This window comes from Thunnus albacares, chromosome 24 (assembly GCF_914725855.1).
Source record: "Thunnus albacares chromosome 24, fThuAlb1.1, whole genome shotgun sequence".
Taxonomy (NCBI): domain Eukaryota; kingdom Metazoa; phylum Chordata; class Actinopteri; order Scombriformes; family Scombridae; genus Thunnus; species Thunnus albacares.
The window spans coordinates 8,627,738-8,655,062 of NC_058129.1; the positions used below are offsets into that span (position 1 = coordinate 8,627,738).

At 40.5% G+C, this 27,325-nt stretch overlaps 2 protein-coding genes across 14 annotated transcripts in view; both read right to left on the minus strand.

The window, feature by feature from the left end:
- Positions 1-492: 492 nt before the first annotated feature.
- On the minus strand, positions 493-14,115 carry LOC122976502 (ras-related protein Rap-2a-like). Its single transcript, XM_044345013.1, has 2 exons — positions 13,307-14,115; positions 493-1,780 (listed from the first exon to the last, which is right to left on the minus strand). The coding sequence occupies exons 1-2, from the start codon at positions 13,618-13,620 to the stop codon at positions 1,543-1,545; spliced, it is 552 nt and encodes a 183-aa protein (XP_044200948.1). The 5' UTR covers positions 13,621-14,115; the 3' UTR covers positions 493-1,542.
- A 2,528-nt stretch (positions 14,116-16,643) lies between these two features.
- Positions 16,644-27,325, minus strand: part of mbnl2 (muscleblind-like splicing regulator 2) — a 56,001-nt gene continuing 45,319 nt past the window's right edge. For 6 of the 13 annotated variants that reach the window (XM_044344592.1, XM_044344588.1, XM_044344597.1 and 3 more), the window contains 3 exons: positions 26,102-26,137; positions 24,758-24,852; positions 20,492-20,605 (listed from right to left, as the gene is read on the minus strand). In XM_044344592.1, coding sequence (XP_044200527.1) covers positions 20,591-20,605; positions 24,758-24,852; positions 26,102-26,137 — 146 coding nt within the window. In that variant the 3' untranslated portion in view covers positions 20,492-20,590. Of the gene's footprint in view, positions 20,606-24,757; positions 24,853-26,101; positions 26,138-27,325 lie in introns of all 13 variants that reach the window. The other 7 variants (XM_044344599.1, XM_044344601.1, XM_044344594.1 and 4 more) reach the window with 4 other exon arrangements.

The following is a 27,325-nucleotide window of genomic DNA, read 5'->3' on the forward strand; positions in this document are numbered from 1 at the left end:
CTCTTTATTCCTACATTTATATTTGTACTAAAGTCTTATTTATGACATCCTTCAAGAAATTATTTCTGAATTACCTTAGTCTCTCTTTCAGAAGTGTTGAAAGACTCTTATGCTGATTGGAGTAAATCCAAAGTTATGATCTTGGCTCTAAAAGTCCTCAATTTCATCCTCTAATGGACTCTAATGGCACTCAGAATTTGACAAATGCTTGTTGGATTTTACAGGACCAGAATCAGCAGTAAGTGTTGGCACTAATGGCAGCAGCAGGACGCCGGATCGGGGAATGCAGCCGCAAGACCAAAACATCATAAATCATCTCGACGCAAGCCAAGATGGAGCCAGATTACTGCTAAATAGCGCAGCTGTGAGGCTATTTTCACAATGAGGGCAAATCTTATGACCTCTGGAGGTTTGGAGTAAAAGGACAGAGGTAAGATGTTCAAAGATGCAGATTATTCCTCATATGATTTACACCAAATGATCACTCAACAATAAATAAGCAAGACACATTTGTGCATAAAGATTTATTTTTTTTGTTGAAAATAAGTGTTTCTGACATTAAACCACTAACATATCTCATGTGACTTAAGATAAATGAACTATACACTGACACTGATGTTCACTTCATACAATGTAACAAGGCATTTGTATCATCTGTAAGGTGTAAAGACGAGTGTTCGTACATTTTAATGACTGATTGATTGACTGGTTGATTGATTGATACTGTCTCTTTGGGTGAGATTGATTGTACTCAGTGTCAGTGTGACGGCACGACTTCATGCACACATCATCCACAGTATGACAACATTTGGGATCTTCCGAATGAATTTCCCCAAAGGTGCGATTTCCTTGTAAGACATTCGTTCATCTGTTCATTCATTCATTCGTAGTTAGGCGGGCCTGCTGTAAAACTGACTTCCAGTACGACTCCTTCACAGTGGTGTTACTTGACATCCGCGTTCAGATACTTGGTGATCGGTCTTTCCTGGTACAAGCTCAAAAAGTCTCAAAAGTGCAAAAAAGAAAAACACAAGCAGAAGAAAACAGGACCAATAAAACTGCTGAGCACATTGCCATCCCTGCTTGGACCTATGGCTGGTTTCCCAAAAGCATTTAGCACTATGATCCACTTTGTAGATGGCTTTTAAGATGGTTTTGGCACCGTGCTGCCTTTGGGAAACCCCCGTAAATTTGCCTCTGTTAACCAGGAGGACGGTGATGGATGTGGGAGGTCAAGTGTTTTTCCTTTCAAGGGAAAACCCAGCCTGTGTCTCAGAAGTGATGAAATTAAAATTTCCCTTAACCTGCTTTGTCTACTTCTGCTTTACTTAGCGCTTTCCTACATTCCACAGAATGCCTCTTAACCAGAGCACATGCCTCAACTGCTAGATACAGAAAAGCAGGTAGAAATAGTGATAGCAAGAGTGGATTTTTTTTCCTCTTGACCCCCTCCATCCTTCAATCCATCTCATAGGAATTCATTTGCATTCTAATTTCTAACATCCTCTCATCCATCACCCCTCCAGCAGGCATATCAGGCTGCTACTGTACACTGCAGGCGGGGCAGCAGGCCTCTCTCCGGTCTGGCAGAGGGCAGAAGTCCATCTGCCTGACGATCTCGGCGAAAAGCTCGTCCACCATGGTCTTGCTTTTGGCCGATGTCTCCATGAAAGGGCAGCCCCAGTCCTCGGCCAGCGCCTGGCCCTCGCTGGGGGACACCTCCCTCTCCTCCTCCAGGTCCACCTTGTTACCCACCAGCACCACCGGCACCTGCTGGTACCTGGAAACAGGAGAGAAAGTAACATCAGAGGAGCGCACGTCTGAAATTTTACTGCCTTCTCCTCCCGCTGGGTGTGTTTTGTTACAGACAGGAACTTCCTGATACGTAGGGGAGAAAGAAGGAGGAAAAGAGAGACTAAACTCGCTGACAGCATGTGTGTGTTTGTGCATTGCTGGCCTACATACTGTATTTGTTAGATGCTGAAACAATAAGGGGTTTGAACAGTGCACAATGGAGTGAGAGGAGAGGAATAAACACAGTTACATTCAGTTGCAGCTTCCCAGGAGGCCTCCATCACTCCCTGGGTGTCTAATATCAGTAGGTGGTCCCATTAGAAAACTGTCATCACAAACAATAACTGCCTCTTTCGAACGCTGTGACGCTCTGTTTATTCCTGGATGCATTATACGTGCCTGTGCATGGCATGCAAGCTGTACGCTTAATGGCTTCCAATTCTTGTTTAAAATCGTTAGCTCTCCACTTTGCATCATTTCCATCATGCACTAAGCATGTCTTAACGGATCAAAAGCTTTTTTCCCCAGTGTGTGGCTGACGATCCCAGTCCTCTTCCCACTGAGCCATCAATACAAGGAAACCAGGCTGGGGAGAGTAATGGAATAGGTTATTGAATAATTGAATAAAGCTAATGTGGTGCTCTCACATGATTGGACATGAACATCGGCCTCGTACCTTCTACTTCATATTTAGCTGTGACTCTTGTGTGTTCCCACATTTGAAACTCTGCAGTGTATCAGCTGGCATTGAGAGTTTCATCCCAAAATATCATGTACAGAAGAAGAGGGGAGCAGACACCTGTAGTTCCATATGTAGATCCTTAAAGGGTCACAGATGAGTGACAAATTAAAGGAAAAAAACAACATAAAGTGTCTTAGTAAGGAGTTATTTCACCATGAGCCACCACAACAGCTTCAATGACACTCCAACATTCCTCCAAAACATATTTTCTCTTTTGGGGTTTTGATTATAGTGATGGCACTCATTCCCAAACATCTACCAACATGGGTACTTGTTCCTTTAGGTTCTGTGGTGCCAGGAACTGGATTTAAGTAACATCTGCAGATAATGTGGCAGCTCAAAGCACTGGGAAATGGAAAACAGGGACTATTTCTTCAGTAGAAAGTAGTAGCTCCAATGTAAACCATTCAAAGTGAGGTGTTTGGATTATTCAGAGAAAACCTGGACAAAGAAAACAAAACAAAACACAACTTTCTGCATGGATAGATACTGCTACAACATAACAAGAAAATACTCTATATGGCCCAATGTATGTGGACATCCCTGTCCGCATGAGTGTAGTGTTTGGGTGTCCACATTAGAGCTGCAATGATTAGTCAATAGATTAGTTGATCAAAAAAAAAGACGGTAAAAATTCCCAGCTCCTTAAATGTGAATATTTTCTGTTTCTCTTACTCTTCTATGATAGTAAACTGAATATCTTTTTGTTTGGTCAGACAACAAAACATATGAAAACTATGGCTTCATGAACTTGTGATGGGCATTTTTCACAATTTGCTGACATTTTACAGACAATTAATCAATTGATTACACCACATACTTTTGGCCAGCTATGGTTTTGTTCTGTAATTTGGGTGAACTGACCTTTTAAAAGCTGTTTCCCAAATGTCTTAGTACACTACGGTTGTTACAGTACAAAGACAGTTACTTATTATTCTATAGTAAAGCCTGATCCCACTTTATTCAGATACCAGACATCTCAGTAAGACGCCCTTCATGTTTTCTCTGATTAAACTACAGAATGTCAATTACAGAGGGTATACTGTATATTCTCACAACAGGTAATGGCACAGACCCCCTAATAGCCTGAACCATCACTCATTCCTAAGTGCATCCCGAGCCTGGATTATTGATCTGCTGGTGCTATTGAGAAATGGGCTCTTATCTACAAATTGGTGGCCTGCTGCCACGCTGCTCAGCTGGGAGAAGAGCCGAGGCGTGGAAAAGAGCTGACAAAGTCTCACTGAGCTAAAGCGGGCCAGAGAGCTGGAGGAAATGAGTGCAGGCAGCAGGGCGGAGGGAGGAACCAGTGCAGGGAGCGTCCTTTAGCGGGGAAGACCCAGTGTGAAGGACACTTTAGCACCTGCTGAACCTGCTTAAGCATTCTTCAGCAAGACAGTTAGGCAGCTTCGAGGCTGCTGTTCTGTGGCGGAGCTCAAACTCTGACCTCCCGGAGGAATTCGCCAGACAGAAAAAGCTTCCAAAAAAGCGCGATTATAAATAATTTCAGCAATTTCTGCCCTGATTGGTCTACAAACAAGACTGCCAAGCGGAGAAAATTCACTCTTTAAGGCTCAAATGCCAAAGACTTCCCTGCAGCTTGACATTTCCTCCCCAACAGCCGCTGCACTGCACAACACACACACGTACAAACAGCAGCTGACCTCAGCAGGACAAGCATCTTGCACGGCCCCTGTGAGTGTGTGAGTGTGTGTGTGTGTGTTTGGAAAGCTGGAGTCTAGAGGGTGTAAAGTGTGAACAAGGAGAGCACCATGCAGACAAATGCAATCTGACAGCGTTGCAGGAGAAACTCTATATATAACTACAAAGACACAGGGAGAGCCAGCTTCTCTGGGGTGGGTTGGGTGGGGAGTTTGTATAAAATGTGTTTTTTTTGCAGCATCAAACTACCGCTCCCTCCTCGCCAGATGAGGAGATGCTGAAACTGCTCAACACAGCAGGAACAAAACCCGCCCCACAGGGATTTATAGGCTGATATCATGTATTATTGAAGAATATGTCAGTCAGTGTTTGGGGTTAAATATTAGACTTAAAAAGAGTTTTGCGCTCAGTGTCTCAGAACTATTTTAACTCTAACAACCTCTACATGCTTGTGTTTTAAACTAAAATGCTCACCTTTTATCCCACATTATTCACACTTTGTCACCTCTTGTATAAAAAATAAATTGATATTTTTGCACATGAAGAGGCTTTCTGGGGTTTGTCAGTATGCAAGCAGGGCCGTAGGGGGAATGCCAAGAAAAATTTGAATACTACAGTATAAATTTATGCATTTTGAGAGTAACAATAATCACTCAGGAAATAATATCAGCGCCAACATGTAGATGATGAAATTGGACTAGAATCCAACACAAAATAAGTCACAAATATAACTCTTCTTCAGTTCAGTTTCTCGATGCATTTAAGTCACTTTCACTGTCAAACAAATTGGGCAGAGGAGCACAAATTACATGACAAGTGTTCTAACAACTCATTACTCAAGTTCATCCAAACATTAAACCACAATCTAAAAGTTACACATGGTATGACAGTGAAAAATTGGTGTATAAAATAGCTGTGCTTTCTGGAGCCAGGAACACTGCTTACCTAATGTACTGTAGCCTACAGCCCAGTTTGGTTTTCTTTTTTTTTTTTTTACTCTTGGGTGTGGGGTAGCCAGGCAGGGACGGAAATAATTAATTTTAAATGTGGTGGTTGCTACACCCACCAAAAATGGTGTGTTCATTACAATGGAAGAATGGTGCTGGCAAATTCTTGACTTGGAAAATTAAAATTCAAACTTATTTCATTGCAAAAAAAAATTACTAACATGTTCCACAGATTAAAAGAAGTTGCATAAAATTGCTGAACAGATACATAGACCTAATATGTCTCTAAATCAAAAATACACCAACACATAATATGCCCTTTAAAATAACAAATAAAATACCGTAAATGTAATTATTATTTGCACTACGATAAAAAGAAGAGGTATTTCTCATTATTGATCAATGACTTTTAGTGATAAATGAGATATCACTGAAACATTTTGGTAATACTCACGGGACACACAACTATCTATCTGTGCCTCATTTCCTGTCTGCAAAGATCCTGATACATGATGGCGCAGCATTAGAGAGCAAAAGGAACTTAGACATCTTGTCACTCCAAAATCTTTAACAGCACAATGACCCAGAAGAGACGGATTTCTCTCTGTAGAAACATGGTGGTGCAACACGGTGGCCTTCATGGAAGAGGACCTGCTCCCTCTGTAGATAAAAAGGGCTCATTTTAAGCTAATGAAACACAATGATTCTTATTTTCAGGTGATTATACACAAATTAAAACATACTTATGAATATTATATTCCATTTCTGCCAAGTCCGTTCTGCTAGATGCCACTACATTCTACACACTGCACCTTTAACAATCGATCAAAATGACTATGTGTAATATGAGAGGAGTTACTTCTAATGGTAAATCCATGAATCTATGTAGCTCCAATGAGCCTTTTAGCCTTTCTCGGCTCATTGTCTTGGTTTTACAGCTTTGGTTGAATCTGACTGTTTTTTTCATGAACCTTGTTCCAAATAGCAGCAGGCAGCTATTTTCAACAAAAAAGCTCAGATAAACCAGCTGTGTGCTAACTGCCCCGGCACCAAACAGTAGACAAAGCTGGCAACTAACTAGCCAGATATTTCTGTCAGGAGTTGGAGCAGCCCAAAATAAAAATTGCATTTAAAGTTGTCAGGTGGACAAAAACACAGGTCCAAATGAATGCTAATGTTTCACTGTGTTTGCTGGATATGTAAATAAGCCACTGTTTATTCAACACATTCAACTTTATATAATGATAATAACATAATAGAGCCATTGCTGTGTTTTCAGCTTGTGGCCAAAAATCCAAAAAGTATATCAACAAAAATTTGATGCAGCTTAAAGTACATTATTCTGATAATATAAGTAATATTTTATGATAATATTTTAACACAGGAGCTTTCTTGTAATGGAATATGTTTAAGCTGCAGTACTTTTAGTACTACTGAATACCTCTTCCACATAACCACACATTACTAAATCCTCAAAACATCACTTTTTTGCACTTTTTTTTGTAACTGCTATATGACCATTATATCCATACTCATCCTCATGGATTTTCTGGCTTATGAGGTGTGGTTACAGTGTTTATATTCTGCTCAAAGTGTTTTTACTCTGCATGCATATGAATATAAAACAGGAGAAAATAACAAACATTGCTAACTTGCTCTTGGTCCGGCACAAGGGTTGGCAGCCGTGCATTATGGGAATTATCAGCCCAGTTGGAATGTGTTGCTTGAAACTACCAGCTGTATGAATATGCAGCTTTTTGTTTTGCAGAAAATTCATGAGAGATAAGTCACACTGGATTTATGGGACAGACAACAGCAGGTGGCCAACTGCAAATTATACAGAGATGGTGATGCTAAAAAATGTTTATTTATTTCTAAAATGTCGCTGTAAAACTCTTTGAGGATGATACTCAGAGGGAGCTCAGGTGCTCAGCTGCAGGGCTTTCACACTGCAAACTGCTGAGCTCCAGTTTTTTTTTTTTTTTTAAAGCCATCCTCTGTACCTCCGTTTGTTAAAAGCCACAGGTCTGACTGCTGCATCCTCATTAACGGATGTGGTATCTTGTATAACTTGTGCTGATATACATTTGACCTTTAAAACACACAAAAACAAGTCACTGCCATTGTTGTTCCAACTGTTGAGAAAAAGGCAAACACACAAACCCTCCCACGCACAAAGAAGCAGTGTTTATAACTCACAAAAAAAGACAGACTCTACATTTTCCACTTAGCCTCGGGGTACAACAGCCTTATTAAGGCTACCTGCTGTGCTAAATAGCTACAGTGACTTCACTTACCCGTTTCACAAGCCCCACAGCACAGGCAAACACACACTGAAATTACAAAAGAACAGTCAGGCATCTCCAACATGAAGCCCTCCAACCCTGCAGCCGCCTCTTTGCTCTGCATCTGCTGTTAATTAGCAGTTGGAGCAGCTACATTGTGTGACAGCCAGCCATGTATCTGCTTGTAGGACAGGACAGAAAAATCACATAACCTATAGCGCCTACACTGTGTTAATTCCCAAAGGGGTGTTACTACTAGAGAACAAAGCATCTGCAGCTAATGTTTCTGTAGTGCCATAGAAGAAGAAGTGCCTACATGAAGAAGAAAGCAAGGCAACAAAACAACAAACCGCAAACATTCCTGTGATAAACAGACAAAGAGAGGGCCTGCACAACAGATGGAGAAGGTCTTTAGAGTCTTTTTTTTTTTTTTTTTTTTACGATGAATCCCCAAGCTTCATTTCCATCTTTAATGGTGCAGCCCAGCTCCTCCAGATAATCTCGTTTTCTTTACTTCGGATGCAAACACAGTATGAGCAGTACAGGAGTTAATGGACAAGTCCTCATTAATTGTATTATTCCCGCTGTTCTGCACAGTTTAATAAAAACAATCCAAAGTGAGCATTTTTGTGCTGATTTCAAAAACCCAAATTGTAATGTGAGGACAACTAATAAGTCCCAAATGGTCCAAATTCCCTTCTTTAGTGTGTGTTGAGGCTGGAAGCGGAGATTCAACCATTAATGGGGGTTCCAGCTTTTCCTGGATGGAGGACACAATACACTCAGTTTGACTTGCATGTGAAAAAGATTTTCAGAAAGTATCAGAATTTCATGTGGGCAAAAATGATGAATCCGGACTCAGTCCCAGTTTTGTGTTTTCATGAGTGAATGATGAGTGGATGCCAACTACTGCTGTTCACATTCAAAATATTGCCCTAGCCAATCAGCAGCAATTGATGTGTCCATCTAGCCGACGTCATTTCCAGTTGATATGGAAGCTGCGGTAGCAGTTGCGTGGATCGGTTAGCGATTTTGTCATGTTCATTGAAGAAAAATATCAATTTAGGAATCGTTATTTTCCACCTTCAAAGCTCCGACTGGCTCGAGCCAATGTTTTTACAACACCAGACTTACTTGAATCGGTTGAGATGTGGGCAGTGATTCAGAGGTCTGGAAAAAGGCTGCAATGAGTAATATGAGTGTGCAAGTTTGTTTTCAGTTTGATAGTTAAAAAAAAATGATAATCATCTACATATGGGAAATCCCAGATCAAAGCTAAATCTTTTTTTTCTTAAGTGGTGGCTTCACTTTAAAGAGTTAATACCGAAAAACATTAGGAATGACTGTCCCAGTGTTTATTAGATTGTATTTGAATGATGCACAGATGTGTTTTTGGATGTTTGAGAGCTGCCAGAATGCTACAAGTCTGGTCTGAATGTGAGAAAGGGACAAAGCTTCTGAGAATGGTGAAAACACTTGTGAAGACCCAGCACTTAACACCGACTAACACCTCAACAATGAGCACTTTACTGGTGGCTCTCCTCAGCTGCTTGAACAACTCCCTCTTTCCTGATGGCAAACACTAAAAGCCTGAGGCCAGGAAGCTGCTTTGTACCTACACCAAAGTGCCCCCTGGGATACGTAGTTTTGGTCTCTCCACCCTATTCCCACTCAGCGGTGCGTGACACTAACCTCCTGCTATTAGACACAGCATCAGTGCAGCATGGAATCGCAGCTCGAGTGCTTTGAACGTGTTTCCTCCTGCGCCGACAGAACTATAAACCTTTACATGCAGGCAATGAGATTATTAGATTGTGAGGAGGGCTACACCCAGATGTTGTTTTCACTGATAGCGACTGACATGGGGTTTATTTGGTTAGCCTGTGAGGTGCTGGAGTCTACAGAGAGTATTGTGTTCTAGCACAGATATACACCAATTATACAAATAAGATTTGAGCATGGCAGGGTGTCTTATCAAACAAATAATCTGATATGGTTGAGACAAAAATGCTGATTTCTGTGAAAAACACACAGTTTGGATGGGAGACAAGTGGGGGAAAGTGTGTTTACTGCTTCTCACTGCCCCTCCTCATGCATGCAAGTCAGCACGGCGAAGGTGATATGTGGATTCGTGCACTGCAGGAGACAGTATCTCATGGCTTCAAGCCACCTGCAGAGGCGCAGAACAGTAACCTATAGTATTCTTGCTTCTTTCTCATGCTTCCCCCACCAGGAGCCCTGCATAAGCATTCTGGTTTATATGTCTCCTTAATGGAGGCCTGATGTCTTCTTGGCTTCCAACCCAACACAATCCCATTAAGATCTGGTGAGTGGGCACATACTATATCTCGGTGTGGTGCTCATTGCTGCTGCTGGCTCAGCAAGAAGTTTGGGAGGAGGGTGGCTGATCTCCTGGAGACAGCTAATGGAGACCAGGAGCTGAATTTGTTGGTTGTTTCATTAAGGATGGACACCCAGTGGATAGTCTGCATGTGTTTAAACGACCAACTGAGCCTGTTCTTACTATCCTTAAATAAACCAACGTTGATGTTGCATGCATGTGTCGGCAATGTGCACTGATCTGGTTCTCATGTTGGTTAAATTTAATAATAATGTCATAATATACAGTAAAAGCTACATCAGGGGTGTAGAGAAGAGCTTTGAATGTATGGGTGACCCAGAATTCCTGTTGACAGTGTAATAAAGTGCTTGTATATATAATTTACCAGCTAAATAAGTGGATTCAGTGTTAAGTTACTCTTTAAAGTCAGACAAAAAGTGGATTTAAACACATTTTCATTGAATATGTTTGTCATTTTTTGTGCTGTATTACAGGAAGGACTATTTTCTACTGTATGTCTGTTGCGTTGTTTCAATTATTTCTCAATTTTTTCTGATTGACGCCTGTTGTGTGATGAGAATCGCTCATCTTTCTCTTTGAGAGAGCACAAAGCTGTGAATTTTAAAAAAGGCAACCGAGTAAAACTGAGTGACAGTGGTGGAATTTTTCAATAACAGAATAGATTATTGTTTGCTCAAATTCAATTAGTCTTTGCATGATTGTAATTTCTCTACAAAATATAATCTATGTGCATACAAAAAATATTTTCCTATCCTAAAAGAACAGTCCAGTTGCACGCTGATGTACGTACTGATGCCCTTCCCGATTTCCCAGAGCCAAAGGGTGATGTCTTCAAATAGTTTGTTTAGTCCAACCTTCAAAAAGATATTCAATTTATGATTACATAACCTCACATTTGAGTAGCTGGAACCAGTTTTTTGCTTGTACCTAATAATAATTATATATTAATAATTAATCATTTATCAAAATTGTAGTCAATTAACATCTCTGACAAACATCTATATCTATACACAAAACACTTGATGTTTACTGATTAATAGACAAATTATTAACAAATTAAAATGATAATGTGGGTTACTGTACGCATTTAAGGACACTATTTATTCACAGTTTCGCACATACAGTAACAAAACCTACTTCAAACCCAGAGCAGTGTGAAATAAAAGTATGAAATATTTATAGATGTACACTTGAGGACAGTGGCTGCTGGTGCAGTGTGGGCTGCTGCTTTGGGTGGCGGCTGGCTAGAGGCGACAGAGCTCAGTTTTATCCCTCATTATATTATTCATTTCAAAGGAGTTCCCTCGTGCACTCTTCCCTGCTGTGCCTCGTCAGCTGTGACGCTGTCCTGCTTCCACTCGGCCTGTGACGTAGGTGCCACGGGAGCACTCAGTTCACTTCAGGGATGGGGAGGAGTCTATGACAAAAAGCACTGCACTGAACAATACAGGTTCAACTCTAAATATATGACTGTAGGTTAATAAATAATTCTTTTGAATGAATGAACTTTTTTGATGCTGTTATACACGTGCATCCTGATCTTAACAAGGGGCAACCCTGACAACCTGCACGTGATTAAAGGATCATTCCAGTTTATCAAAACAATCTTATCTTCATAGTTTTGGCCCTCATTCCTACAGGTAATTAATTGCTGATCTGATCTGATCTGGGCGCACAGTTTTCCTGTGCAATTAAGTATAATTACCCACATTTCAAGCGCACTCACTTCCAGTTTTACCACCAAATAAAGTGTTTTATATAATCTGGATAAACTGAGAGGTTGTAAGCATGGCAAGCTTACAACCTCTGAACATATTACTGCTTGTTTCTTGCCTTGTTGGACTTCATTGTAGTGATGTCGCCACACTCTCAGATCACAGCAGCTACTTAGTGAGTATAATGCCATACCCAATAGAAACAAAGTCCAAAACTATATGAATAAGACCCAAGTTGTAATGAACTGGAATTATCCTTTATATTTTTCCCAAATGTGGGGTGACTGACACCTTGAGGCCCTGTGAGTTTGGGGCCCTACGTAATAAGTACCTCTATTCCCCTATAGAGCAAGACAGTAGGAAAGAAAAGGTAGCTGAGATGATTTACGTGTGAGATGATCCTGGGCTGGAGTGTTAAAAATCATGCATTTTTTGAGAGGTTCTCCACGTGGGATTCATGAACTTCCAGGGGCTCTTAAGGGGTATCAGGTGGTACTCCAGCAAAATGTAGTTTAATTTCATGGTGTTTTATTTCACTATAAATTAATTAGAGAATGCAGCAGTGATTGATTATGGCAAAAATAACTTTCACTGCCACCTAACACTAAAGTTGTAGAAGGCTCTTGGTCTGACAGGGGTCCATATACCCTCTAAAATGTGACAAATTGAAGGGCCAATGATAATCTGGGACAAATTATGTTGACCAATGAAATGTCTACATGAGTGTCCTTCATGTTCTCATACAAAACCCGTAAATGTAGCCATATACTGTATAACCTTATACAAAAACTAACCTTATATCTCAACATAATGGGCTCATTAATAACAATGTCATAATTATTGCCTTGATTTTAACAGCCAAGAGTAGAACATCACAATCTAACTATTTTTTAATCTTTAACATCATTAAGGGAAACTGTAATCTAGGATTATAACTGCAGCATACATTCCTGTCTCAACATAAGGTCTGACAAAGTGATTTCTAAACCAGATAGCTATTAGCTACCTTTGTCAGTTATGTCACTTCATTATATTTTCCCTGCTAGTGTGTTGATGTGGTATCAGAGCTTCCCAGTAGAAGAAGATGGCTTTTTCAGACACCTTCTGCTAAAACCCAAAAGATTCCTAACTCGGTCAGTGTCATTAAATATCCAAAATAAAGGGAGGCCCTGAGCCAAAACCACCATTATGTCACAACCAAAAGGAAAGATCAGAGCTTTTCTTCCACTCTCCTTCTCATTCAGCCATGAGATGAGCTCAGTGGATTCGTTGAGTAATGCACTGATCGAAACCATCCAGAGTTAGTCATGTGTGTGAGACAGAGAATATCAAACCAAGGGAGAGTTCAGCGGGTTGATATATGACAGGTGAGCCGCAGCTGGCCTCTTATGAGGAACATGAGCTGGTAGTTGCGGCTTCTCACAGAGATGGAGGAGGGAGAGGAGGGAGCTGAGAGGATGAAAGTTAGAGATGATGAGTGTAAAAAATTTTGCATTTTTTGGGAGGCTCTCCGAGTTAAATTCAAGGAATTCCAGGGGCTCTTGGGAGGTACCAGGTGGTACTCCAGCAAAATGTAGTTTAATTTCACTGTGGTTAATTAATTAGAGAATTCAGCAATAATTATGAACCACTATTCAACTCAATACCAATTTGGGGAATCCTCTTGGACTGACAAGGGTGTAGCCCCTTTAACATGTGACTATTTAAAGGGCCAAAACATATTTAATAAGCTGTCTGTTGCATCAGACTATATTAATAATTCAAAGGTGGTTTACACAATCAAGTGGACAATGTCTCACCTTTTGACCCTGATGATCTGATCTCTCATGGGCTTGATGTCCTGAAAACTTTGCTGGTTGACCAGACTGTAGACCAGGATGAAGCCTTGGCCGTTCCTGATGTAAAGGTCCCTCATGGAGGCGAACTGCTCGGTGCCGGCGGTGTCGAGGATCTCAAGCACCGACGGAGAGGAGTCCACCTCGATCTCCTTTCTGTAGAAATCTTCAATAGTCGGGTCGTACTTCTCTATAAATGTCCCGGTGACAAACTGGACCGTGAGCGCCGACTTCCCCACCCCGCCGCTGCCGAGCACCACCACCTTATACTCCCGCATAGCGCTCCTGTCTTCTTAAATCCGGCATGCAGAGAATAAAGTCTTCAGCTGCGGATAAAAGAAACGCATCCCCATGCACACAGCCTGGACTCAGACAACAGGCATGACACGGTGACAGCTTACGGTAAATGAGATGTAGGTACAAGCGGTTAAATTAGGATGATGCTGGAGCATTTAGCCCGGAGATGCACAGCCTCTACTGAAATATTCCCACGCTATCTTGAAGGGACACCATTCCCGAGGCATCCATAATGCAATAAGGCGTCGGTGTGGCAAAAATAAGATTATTAGAAGCAACTAGACTGCACATCTTTTTCAGAAGGCTAACACTACATTTCTCTGCACACTGGGGTACAGTAGAGTTAAAGGCAAAGAGGCTATTTATCCTGAAGAAGACAACAGTGCTGGGAATCCACGCCTCTGGAGTCGCTGCATCCACTGGATGTTACTATTTCCTGGATGATATGGGAGGTGATTAGTGCCACTAACAAAAAGAGGGAGGATAAGACCAGGATGTTTGTGACAAAGATGAGAGGAATGTGAAGAGAGGCATTCTTAAATATAACGAAAATAGAAATGTGGGATTAAACATTAAAGCATCTTCTTTTTTTAATGATATATCATTTGTAAGGATTTACACAAGACATTACACTGTTCATAGAAACAAAGTAATGTAGGCTAGAGCCCCTTTCACACATGCACTGCAACCCTGAAGTTACCGGATATTACCCGGAGGAGCTGTATGTGGAAACGTAAATGTCCAAATCAAGTGGACCAGACATTAAACAGACTTTAACCTGCTAACTCCCTAGTACAAAGTCCATGTAATGTTTGACTGAGCCTATGTGTGAATACAGCAGGTTGTTTTCCAGAGAATTTACAGCAAGCGCATGGGTGTGTTGATGACGTTTATATCATGTGACTGGCGCGAAACTGGAAGAATACAACCATCCAAGGGTGAAGAATAAGGGTAATTTATTTATACTTTTTGCGTCATGTCTTGCCTCCTGCTCACTCTACCCAGGCACCACCCTGGTGCCATATAGACTATATTTAGACATTCAAATAATATATTCAGCCCATTGAAACTTGTTATCTAAATTAATTATTTTAATTGAATTGAAAAAACTATACCACATGCTTCAGTTGGGAATCAAACCCTGGTCTCACAGGTGGCAATGATTGCTAACATTTGGCAAATCATTCAGTGGTCATGAAAATGTATTCAAATTTAGCCTATTGATGATGCATTCACCCCATAGATCATGACACACTGCTCTCCCCAACATGAAAGTATAAAAGCAGCTTTTAATAATCAAAAGTATGGGTGTCAGTATCAATATTGGTGATTCTGGCCCTGTATTACTTGGTATTGGATCGAAATTTTGCAGTATCACTCACCCCTAACACGGACAACCTGATGTGTGCTGGGCTACTTGTGTGAAAGGGCAACTCTGGACAATGTCTGGACATGATTCTCTGGACACTTTCTGGGGCTCATATGAGAAAATGGCTCATGAAGAACTATACCAGTATGGGAAACTGGACAAAGCACAGTTACAACAGCAATAAGTGTTTTCTGATCTAATACTCCTGTTAACATAATGAGATCATTTGTCAGTACCTTCCAAACGGTTACAAATCACCTTTTTATTTGACACCACTTACGGTTATGCTCTGGGTTAGGCACAGTTTAGGGAAAGATCATGGTTTGAGTTAAAATAACAACTTAGTTAGGGTTAGATCATTGTAGAATCATGGTTAAAAGTAACCAACATTAACTGTTGCATGTTAAAGTCTGATGTTTTGTTGACCCATTCAAACACCTGACCTCCTCCCTTTGTGAACTATGTGGGTCTGTGTCATTCAGTTTTCTTCTTTGCTCATTGTTCAACAGACAAGCTTCATATTTCCTATGGCCACTATAGGGCTTTATCATTTGAATTTGGGGCATTTGCTACCCATTAGATGATGGGAGTTGTTCCAGACGAGGCTCAGCTCAATTTTCTGACCTTGCACACCAGCAGTATCAGTAAGAGTCTTGTTACGTCTCGTCTCCCCTTGAATTTGCATCCTGTGCTCCTGACCTTGTCTGGGACACATCTGGGATATGCTGATTGGTATCATATGTGATAACACAGTTCTGATGGCAACACTGATATTAGTACAATTAGCAAAGAGCAGCCAACAGCGAGTCTAAGCTACAATATTTTACTCTTAGCTGGCCAACTGGGTGGTATAACAACTAAAAGGGTGATCTTCCAACTTTGCCTTCGCATTTCTACAATGACCTGTTTCTAATTTGTTAGCTTGTGTTATACTCTATTCAGGTCATAGCATTTCTGGTAATACTGAACACCTTTTCCATCCACTGCTGCCAACATCAGACACAGGCCTGTTTTCACATGTAGCCATGAAAGCAGTGGTATTATTGACCTCTCATATACCCGGTATTTATATATATATTTTACTCAAATTCAGAAAATGCTCCACTGCAGAAACAGGAAATGACATAGACATAAATTGCTTGTCCCCAGTACTTTGTCTTATCGTCATGTTTATCATCTGTGGAAAAAGAATTCTGGAAAGCTCAGACATACTTTATTGCAAGCAGCATTAAAATCATGTCATTAGTCTTCTTAGTGTATTTTCAGAGCCTATTATCTGGTGCAAATTTTGCTCTAATTACACTGTGATCTGCTGTTTATTTACTTTTATGGCAGTGGTTCCCAAAGTGGTCTTCAGGGACCACCAGGGGTCTTTGAGAGAGCCCTGAAGAAAAACCACCGACATTTAAGTCAGAGGAAGTTTGCACAATGAGAGAACACAGATGAATTGGTTGACTTGACCGTATTTTAGCCTTACTGGTCTCATATAAACAGTTATCCTGTAACAAATTAAACAAAACATAATCTCTGTATGTGTCACTAATAATAAGTCTGGGACACTTAATGCATGTTTAAGTATAAACCGTGTCAAATAATACACAAACATGTCACAAATAAATGGCCGAGACAAACAAATTCCTTTGATTTTCTTTATTTCTTTCTTTCAATAGATTTTACACTATCTTGCTGGAACCAAAGAAACATTTGACTATAGAAACATAAAATAGCACAAAATATATGCAAAAAAAAAAGAATACATTGAAAAATGATTACATTGAACCTATAAATCCGATGAGGGTTTTCTTGTCGAATTATGTTTATGTCTTTACTTTGTTGGTAGGGTACCCTGCAACAACGATGGCACAGGCAGTCACAATCATTAACCTGCAGTCTCCAGTGTAGTGCCCTCTGCTGGCTAAAGCTGTGAATTACAAGCTCCAAACTGTTCCATTGTAAGGCAATGGGACAAAAAGATTTCACTACAGATGTGGGAGACTACAAGTAAAGATCCATGACTGTTCACTCTGTTGCAGTCACCCCTTTTGGCCTTGTGATGCGCACATTAACACCTTAAAAAATGACTTTAGATATAAAGATATATATTTGAAATAAAACTGAGAAGGGGTTTGAGAAGAGAGACCCGTTCAGCCTCCTTAATAAATTTCATAAGAGCTCTTAAAAACATAAAACCTTAAGCACGATGGACTCAAGATAAGGCAAAGTGTTTGGATAAGCTGAGTCTGCTCAGTTGACCAACTGCTCAGAAAGTGCTTACATTTTTCTTTTTACCATCAGTCAATCATTGCCAACACATTTCAAAAACATTACATCTCAAGAGGATCCCATACACAAGGGCATTGTGGGTCACCAAATGACATTTTGTGTACAGACATTTTTTTTTTCACTAGAAACATTCAGTTATCATTTAGTAAGAAAAGAAAATATTGTTTTCCCATGCAACATGTTTAATTAAAGTTATTTACCGATAGCATCTGCTTTTGATTGATAAACAGATTTACTGTACTAACAGGGTGCAGTAACCTCTAAACCCTTAAAGGAAATGAAAACAGATCACATCTTTAAACAATATGAAAAGTGCAATCCTTAACTCTAGTGATACATCGAATAAAATGTCTCAGTGTGGAACCTAAAGGTCCTTTCTCAGGGGAAGAGTTGTACATCTGAACTTATTAATTTATAGATGATCTCATTCTTATATATTTATATATATTTATATATATATATATAATCTATGTAACATTGATGACTTTAAATCTATTTAAGTGTTACAGTCACAGCACTATAGAGGCTGTTATTTGCTAATGAAAATATTAGGTCATTGTCATAATCTCAGTGAAGAATAAGAAATGTTCATATCTTCTTTACAATCTACCTTGTGTACAGTGTTCTAGCAAAAAGAAACAAAAATCAACTTAACAATGTCATTTACAAAAATACCGAACTTTAGTAATTGCAACATTTGGTTGCCACAGCAACAACTTAATATTGTTATGAAATACTATCATACTAGAGTGAAAAGTACATCTTTTTTGAAATTTTCTTCTCTTTTTTTGGTAAAATGTCATCTATACAATAAACATTTTTTTTCCAACAACACAAGCAACTCTATTACTATGCTCATTACTGCAACACCGTGATCTTTTTTTTCGATGAGAAGGCAAGAAAGATCCAGTAGCTTTCCATTGGCGGGCTGACTTTTAAACCCCGCCCCTTGTTCCTGTGTGCGACTTCTCATTCGCTGACCTGACAGGTTAGACCTTGAAATGACCAACCGTGCAGAATGTAGCACAGCTCAATAAATTACATTCATTTCAAAATAGAATAGTTTACAACATTGTTTTTGACTAAAATTTGACCAAGAGTAACATAAGATAAATTACAACAAAATATAACTTTTACCACCTTCCACAAATATTACATACAAATCATAATGCATGAGAAGACAATCAAAGAGAATGAAACCAAAATGTGAAACCAGAGCTTCACTCTTGTTCCAAAAGTATGATTGTGGATTGTCAAATATTAATCAAGCACCATGAAATTACATCTGAATTTTTGAAAAATGGAAAATAGAGATTTAGTATCATGAGTTAAAACACGCTAATCGTAAAATGCAAAAATTAAAGAGGGTTGGTCTAAAATAATGAAACAACATTTTATGATCTTGGCTAAAAAAAAAAAAAAAAAGAAAGAAATGATTGTTCTGAGAGGTGGCGATGGAGGTGGTGGAGGGTTGGGGGAGGGGAGGTTCAAACATACCTTGATAGTAGACACAACACAAATTTTAAATAACTTTGAATACATTTCTAGAACCATGAATATAAACTCTCAAAATAAGAGACACTTTACATACATTACACAGTTTACAATACATTTTTTTTTCTCACCCACGTTCCTCATGTAAACTACTCAAACCATGGTAAGAAACGATGGTACACCATGAAAGTCACCAAACATTCTACAAAGCTATTTTTGATTTGTCGTTTCTTTAAATTCTTTTTGTATCGATAAAGTCACTTGTGATGTTAATGAACGGTTACTAGAAAACTGATTCCAGTAACGATTCGCAAAAATGTGATGTCTTTCCCGAAAGTCCATGTTGCTTCTGACAGCCAGTGTGTTGTGTCTGTGACTTTTAGTGATACACTCTGGATGCATGTTGTTGATGAGCATTTTTTAGGCACTTCTACAGTTTTCTAAAATGGAACAGGATTATCGGTGATAGTAGGGTTGGACAGGACAACCGACGGTCACAGATAGCCCTCCAGTCGAAGTTCAAGTCATCTTTTGCTTGACGAGCAACGTCAAATGCACCGTTTTTTTTGTTTTTTTTTTTGTTTAGTCTTAGCACTTAAATCCCCCGCCCCCCAAAAAAACTGTCCTACCAGGCCTGGTGTTGTCATCACCTGCTAGACCTCGCTTCAAGTCCCAGTCTGCCGGCAGACCATCAGTCTCCAGATACGAACACACATGCACACACACACACAAGGCTTGGTATGTCTGGAACTAACCCTCAAGCTTTGTTAAGCCCTTGGCACAGACCCGAGCCTTTAGGCTTTTCGGTAATGGCCACGACTATCTTCTGTCAACACTGGGCACTGTCTTCCCCTATCTGTCCCAAACCACATGCAAAAATCCGTGCACAAACTATCCCACCACTCCTCCTAAACAAAGAATTCAACCCAGCACCAAAACAAATAAAGGGAGACTGGGTTGCGTTCTGAGCAGCTTGGGAAATGGCAAAAGAAAGAAAAACTTTTTTTTTTTTTGAGCAGGATGTCAAAACGTGGCTCTGCTTTCTGGCAGGTTGATTTCCACCGATCTCTTCCAGGCTGCAACTTTGGCAAGATGTTTTCCGGAGATGAAAAGTTGGCGGAGGGGGGAGGGGTGAGGAGGGGGAGGTTTGGAGGATAAGCTTCATCATGGCATCTTAATGGGCAGATGAGGGTCGCAGAGGAACCCTCGCAGGGACAGTCACATTAAGAAAACATGAGCCTGTCTGCCTCAAGGACATTCAACTTTGAAGAGACAAAAGCAAAAGACCGCGAGACAAAAACCCTCGAGCTCGCCGCCCCTTGAAAGCGCCAAGTGCGTCGGTGTGGTTGTGCACGGGTTTTCTGTGACTCTTCCTGTTTTCCGCTTCAACAGAAAGCACTATATTTCTCATATAGTGCAAATCAAGCTTCTTTTTCACTAACCAAGGGATGAACATTGTGCAGAGGTTCTTAGAATAAATATGAAAGAAAGGGGATCCACGGTACTTTGGGAGAACAATTGTTAAAATGACCTCTATAGTGTGTCTGCTATGTATGTAGTACTATACATAAGAGTATTTTTGAATTTTTCATGTTAATAGTTTTTTTTCTAGCAATACATACAGTATATATCTTTTTTTCTGTGTGTGTTACACCGGCACTGCAGTTCTTACGGTTAAATTGAAGTGTTACACTCTTAGCATGCAGGTTGCTGGACCTCTATTGGAGAGGTAAGGTAGTATTTACAGAGGGGCTGTTTTGGGTTTCCTAGTGCAGCTTCGTGACACTCCATTCCCTTCCTGACACTTACTTCAGGATGATCTAGAAGAGAGAGACAGAGAAGGTGGGGGGGGGGCAGGAGAAGACAGAGAGGAGACAAGGAGAGAAAATTTTTAGTTTACCTGTGAAAGAGAAGCTTTATTTACTCACAAGATAGTGGTCACAAGTGTATGCTACATAATGTCATTTACAACAATTGTCAAAAAAAAAAATCTGCATTTCCATGGTTCAGTACATAATCGTGTGACATTAAAATTTCAATTGATTTTTATTATTTAAGACGTAAAGAATATACTTAAAGGGGACATATTATGCTTTTTGTGATTTTCCGTTTATATACAGTTGGATGTCTGTGTTAAACATGGTCAAAGTTCAAAAACTTGAGGTGAACATATGTAGAAATGCTCGCTGCAAGTCAAAAGTCAGGGCTTCAGCCTGCTCTGAATGCTTTGTTTGCAACAATTTTTTTTTTACCTTGCTGATGAACGGATATCAGCTTGAATATGTACAGATGTATTTGAGAAATTGACATTTCAAGTAAAGAACAAATAAAAGAAGTGAAATCCTACTATCATAGTTTTTTTCATCATTTGTTGTAGTAACTTGTAGCTAACCAATCAGGATAGAGGGGCTCATTGGGAGGGGCGCCTTAAAGAGACTAAAATGGCCTGTTTCAGACAGAGGCTGAACTGAGGGGCTGCATAAAGGGTCAGTATGAGTTAAATAAATATAGACCTTTAAATGTGCATAGTATGTCCCCTTTAACATAAATACATATAACTGATGTTTTTGCTGTTTGGTGTCTCCTTAAAATCTGGGTCAAATAATATTTTTTTGCCTTCTGAAGGCTTCAGTATGCCTCAAACGAAGCGCTTGTGGGATCATGTTTTCACCCTGCCCTCAGAACAGATGACATGTCAAATGACCTAGTTCGTTTCAAGCATACCAAGAAAGCCTAAGTTGGATCATGTTTACCATGACAACAGTGTCACACAATATTGAAAAAATCATAGATGCATATTTATCAATGAATAGTACTTTTCTGTGTTAGCTGTCGCACTGTTGTGACACCACCTGCCTGGTGTTTCATGCAGACAAGAGCAACAGCTTCTAATTATTTGCAAATAGCATTTGACCCAGGTCTGGTCACCACTCTGTGTGTATTCTCCCTTTAGGAGATAAAGATTAATCCACCACACGACAAAGAGAGAGAGAGAAAAGAAAAGACAGAAAGAGAGGGAGTGTCGATAGAGGGGGGAAGACAGATAGAAGAGCTGCTGGCTGCCATCATGTGGTTGCCCCTGGCAGCAAGCCAACGCAGAACAAAGCCGCATGGTGCTTGTTAATAGACAATAGACAGCCAGCAAAGGACAGAAGCCACTGGTCACATCACACATCACAGAAGGTCGCCACAGTCGGAGAGCGTGTGATGTGCACGGGCTGAGAGGAAAGCCCTGCTCCACAGTGCAGTATGGAAAGAGAACAGTTTGGTTGCGGGTGCCAGATGGATGGGATATGCTAAGATAGGACAGTACATTCCACCCATCTGGTAGCACAGGTGGGTAAAAACAAATGCCAAGGAATTGTTTGCAGGTCCTATTTGTCTCAGATTTGGTGCGGTAATACCAGCAGCATGTTTCACTGACACGTACATGCAACAAATTTCTGCCCAGAACAAGTTAGGAAGATTTAAATGGCAGATGATGATGTGACTAGTTGGATAATTAAGTGTATGTGTTACAGAATCAGTAGTGGAGGTGTGAATGCTTTACAGATTCATATCAGATTATAATTCTTATTGCATGTGACCTAGTCTGTAATTTCTAATAAGTGATAAGTATAATGACACAGGGAGATGACAGATTGAACCCTTGTCCTCTAGCTGAAGAGCTATATTCCTGCTTATTGTATTTAACTCTAACAATTTATCTCCCCATCAGTTCAGTGGTCACAGTGATTGGCCTGTGAAGTGTGTAATGTAATCTCATATTCCGACAGTAGAGGGAGCTGCAACTTTACAATCTCCATCAACAGCAGTGACGTTACCAGAGACCCCAGCACTGTGAGCACATGGTTAATATGAGCTGGGACATGGAATGATGTGATTGGTTACTGCTTGTCATGTCACAATGACAGTTCAGAGGGTCACGAGTTGACCAGACTCTGAACCTCTCAACATGTCTGCAACATCCTGTCCCTCTATATATAGGTATTACTAACTACTTATGTTATTTACTTCTGAGGTAAACAACACTGCCTTTCACTGAAATGTTTACTTCTTCTGGCTACATGATTTATGATCATTTTATTCTCTTCTCTATTCATCCCCAAAGTGTTTTGGTCCAGGATTTGGGTTTGAGAAGCCACATAATAATTAAGGAGATGCTAATGGCTGATTCTAACCAGCTAGCATTCGTATTAACTACAAACTGTACAAACAGTTTGGGTGTGAGAGGCTTTTCAAACAGTGCCTTTAAATTAAAAAAATGAAATGACGGTGTGAATAACCGTACGATGGGGTTGACTGTAGTCTACGAAGCTTCCACTGTATGCAGCACAGCTGGTGATTTTTAAGTGTTAACTGTGTCCTAGCTGGAAGGATCTTTATGCAGGGCGGGGAGGGGAGAGAGAAAGAGAGGGGCAGACGGAGACAGACAGCGAGGGGCTGACGTCAGTGTTTCTCCGGCTCCTTGTCCCACATGCATCTTTAAAGAGCAGCTCTGCTTCCTGCTGCTACTGCTGCTGCATGCCAATTACAGGAAGAGACGGTGACTCACAGGAAGTGCACACATTGCTGGCCTATGAGGGGTAATAAAGTGCAAGGTACCGGACCGGATCCTTGGTTAATGATGGAAGGGGGAATCTTGGAGAAATTATTAATTCTTTTCATTTAACGATTAACCTATGATTTATATTTGTCACACTGGGAGATTCCATTCTCATATTTTTTTTAAATTCCAGGTAGGATATAGGAGTTGTTTTAAAAGATATTTTTAAAGACGTCAATTATCTAAAATTGTTCCATTTAAAAGAAACTGATATACTTTCATAATAGAGGAAGAAAGATCTCTTACAAAAGTTGATGTTAATGTATTTTCATTGCACACAGAGGCCATTAGAACAAAGAAAAAAAGAAAGAGTAGAGAGAGACTCCCATATCCAGTCAACGTCTAAATGCACTAATTTAAATTCTGGCTGTTGTGGGCAATTTCACACCGGTTAAAGATTACATGATTGTTTGCCAGTTACATTTCTACCTGTGGAACACTTCTCGTCTGTTCATCCTCGTGGCACCTCTATATAGAACTACCAGTAAATGATTGCCAGCTGCGCGTGGCCAGAGTGCCAGCATTGTGCTGAAATTTCCAGGTTTAAAATGGGGCACACATGCGTCACTCTGGCATTCAAACCTGGCCCTGCTTCCCTGGCTCCTGCTGACACACGGCAACAGGAGAGCTTGCGATCAGAGGCCATTTTTAGACACCTTCTGTGATCATTTTTCCTGTGTCTGTCTCACCCTGACAAGCACGGCCCCGTAACTGTTTCCTCACATGATTTATTCGCTCTTTTATCCTGCAGCCAGAAAGAGGTAAAAAGGTGAAACTGGGAGGAGTGGAAAACAGGAAAAGATCCAACATGGCATCTGTGAGATTGTTATGAACCAGTTGTGAGGTTTGCTCCAGGAATTGCCTGCGTATATATGCTTGGATGTATGTGTGTGTGTGTTTGCATACATGTAGCACACAAGCAGTACAGATGATGCCCCTACTGCAGATGGAGAGGCTTATTCGACAACAACAAGAAAAGTGGAAAATAAAACTTAAAACAGAACATGCAAAACAAAACCAGGAAGTAGTGCAACACAACACAACTACTACTTTGCAAATGTGGGAGCTCTGAAGAAGTGCTTCTAGTTGCGCCTTAAGGGGCTGTGCGCAATGTTTTTCAAAGAAATACGATACACTGCACTGGCACCGGCTTGCTCAGGTAGCCCCTCTGCTTTGAATTCTCTTGAAAACACCCACTCACAGGCTTTTATGCCAGCGTGAGCTCGCCCAGTGCAGGCGTACGGTTGGATGGATGGGGAGGGGCTGGGCGTGGGCTCAGCTGCAGGTTATTGCAGCTCACTATTAGAAAGCAGTACTTATTCAGAGCTCCGGGGACTGATGAAAGAAAGCTTTAAAAGGAGCAAACCTGATTGGCTGGTGCTGTTGCTGCGTAGGGGACACTTGTGGCAGGAGTTGTTGCTGCAGAGACAGTAGCAGGCGTAGCACTGTACATCATTGGGACTTTGTTTTGAGGGTGGGAAAGGGGAGGTAGAGGAAGGGGAGAGGGAGGAGGAGGAATGGGAGGGAGAGGGAAGGTAGGTGGTAGCAATGGACAGGTAGGTGGAGCATTATGATAACCATGGCAACAGTTGTGGTGTGTGCGTGTCGACGGTATCGTTTGTTGTTGTTGTTGTTGTTGTTGTTGATGTTGTTGTTGTTGTTGTTGTTGTTGTTGTTGTTGTTGATGGTGGTGGTGGCGGATGTTACAGAGAGCCAGCAAGCCATCGTTAGGGTTACACCGGCAGATGGCATGCAACCATTCACAATGCAAAGCAAGGAGGACAGAAAGAAAGAAAGAAAAAGAGAGCGTGGGAGAAAAAATAACAAAAAAAAACAAGAGGAGAGAAGCTGATTACAATCACAAGTAAGGAAATTTATACGGAAAATCAGTTTGCTGTTTTTCCCAGAGAAGTTGGGTGGCGCAAGACACCAATTACAATGAATCAATGACATTTTTTTGGCAGCAGGGATGGGAATTTCAGTTTTTAATCTATGTGGGTTGACAAGTTGAACAGTAGTAATATGCCAAAAACTTTCCAGGCGGCTCCTCATTGCACATGCCAAAAACATGCAGCTCTGATGGATTGTTGTAATTGTGTAGTTAAAAAATAATTTCAATCATTATTTTACCATTTACTAATGTAGGAGCCGCCGATTAGCCGACTGGTATTTTGTAATTCCCATCCACTTTTAGCTGAGACAAATATATCCAACTATGTGGTTAAAATAATTTCTCTGGGAAACTGATTTAAATTTCCTGATCAACACAGCACAGCAAACAGACAGTAGCTATCCTACAGCTTCAGAACAGATCAGATCTGCAGTATTTTATCCAAACTAACATTTTAATCATAAACAAACAGTCATTAGCAAGAGAGTCAGTAAGGAAACAAGAACACAACTCTTTCAGGTGATACAAAATGGACATGAAAAGTGTGTTTAACATCATGAACATCATATATCAGCCTCACTGGTACTAAAGAAACGCACATTTTGATAAGCTGGAAAATCCTAGAACACATTTTTTTAAAAAGTTTCATCACAGACACAGGTGATGATGTGAAGCAATGACCTTTTGTCTCACCTGCAAGGGCTGCAGATATTGCCCACTCATCCCACTCCAACCAGCCCCCCACACTTTGTTATATATATATATATATATAAAAAAAAAAAGTGTATGTGAGAGAGCAAAGGGAGGGTCAGGACCTACCAAGACTGCTAGCAGGAGTCATGCACAAGACTGACCCTGTTGTGTTCATGCAGAGAAAGACAGAGAGAGAGATAGAGAGGGAGGGAGGGAGACAGAGAGGGAGAGAGAGGAGGAAATAAATGGGTTAATCGAGAGGGAGGAGAACAACAAGGTTAGACAAAAAAGCTCCACTTAGCTCAGATGCTACTGTTAAAGCGTTGCCAGTTATGAATGCAGTATACAGTAGCAAGCAGAGGAATTCCCTTAATCAGTTATGATATTAGTGAGAAAATACTGTTTATATACAACTGCTGCTAAACCAAACTTAAGCAATGTATATTGTAGGATATGAAACTGTGGCCAGGTCCAGCATGTTGTATTAGTTACGATTTCCTATTTTGTAAGGAAATAATTAATAATAAATCACTCTATTGTATCTTTTTTTCTTTTTGTGGATTTTTTCCTCATCTCAATTATAATTTTGGTCCAATCAGGGTCTTCTGTGGCCACTAGAACCCTGCAATTCAATAGCTGCAACTGGTAAATGTATATATATATGCTTTAAAAGTTCTCAAATAAGTAATTTCTATAGAGAAATAGAGAGAAGACTAAATAATAGAGAGAGAAGGAAACTGAACAGGTGAGTCAAACAGCAGCATCATGCAGTGTCAGTACAATGATGTGCACAGGCTTTCATCCAAAACTGGATCAAGTTGTACTTGCAAATAAAAAATGGAGACATGAAATATTACACGAAACTTCAAATAGTCTCCAGCAACTGTGCAACTTTTTTTTGGCACCCACTGTTTTGATCTTCATTGTAGAGAAACCCCACCCATCTGGAATTTAGCAGATAGGGGGGAAAAAAAATTTGCAAACACGACTTTGACCCAAGGCTACTTCCCACACACGCAGACACAGGAGGAGGGAGGGATGAGGGGCTTTCAGGCATCTCACACCACAGGGAAACAATAAGAGCAGGTAGAAAGAAGAGCGAGGGATAGGAGTCTCATCCTCATGACTCAGTGTGGCTACAGGCTAACGTGTTAGCTGCAGTTAACTCATTTAGCGGGGGACCCGAGGGGGCTTAAGCTACTGTTAGTTTCTATGTGAGGGAGTAGACAGAGAGCATTTTGTTTTGGGGGAGGGAACTGAAGAGGAATGAGGGAGCAGACCTGAATTAATTTGGGTAAATTGGGACAAAATTGCTTTTTTAAAATGGAATTTCCCCCCCTCCCCCAATAT

Excerpts from the sequence above, each read along its gene's own strand:
- LOC122976502 (XM_044345013.1), bottom strand. The coding sequence starts at position 13,620 with ATGCGGGAGTATAAGGTGGTGGTGCTCGGCAGCGGCGGGGTGGGGAAG. Across the intron at positions 1,781-13,306 it reads CAGATCATCAGGGTCAAAAG|GTACCAGCAGGTGCCGGTGG; the intron begins GTGAGACATTGT and ends TCCTGTTTCCAG.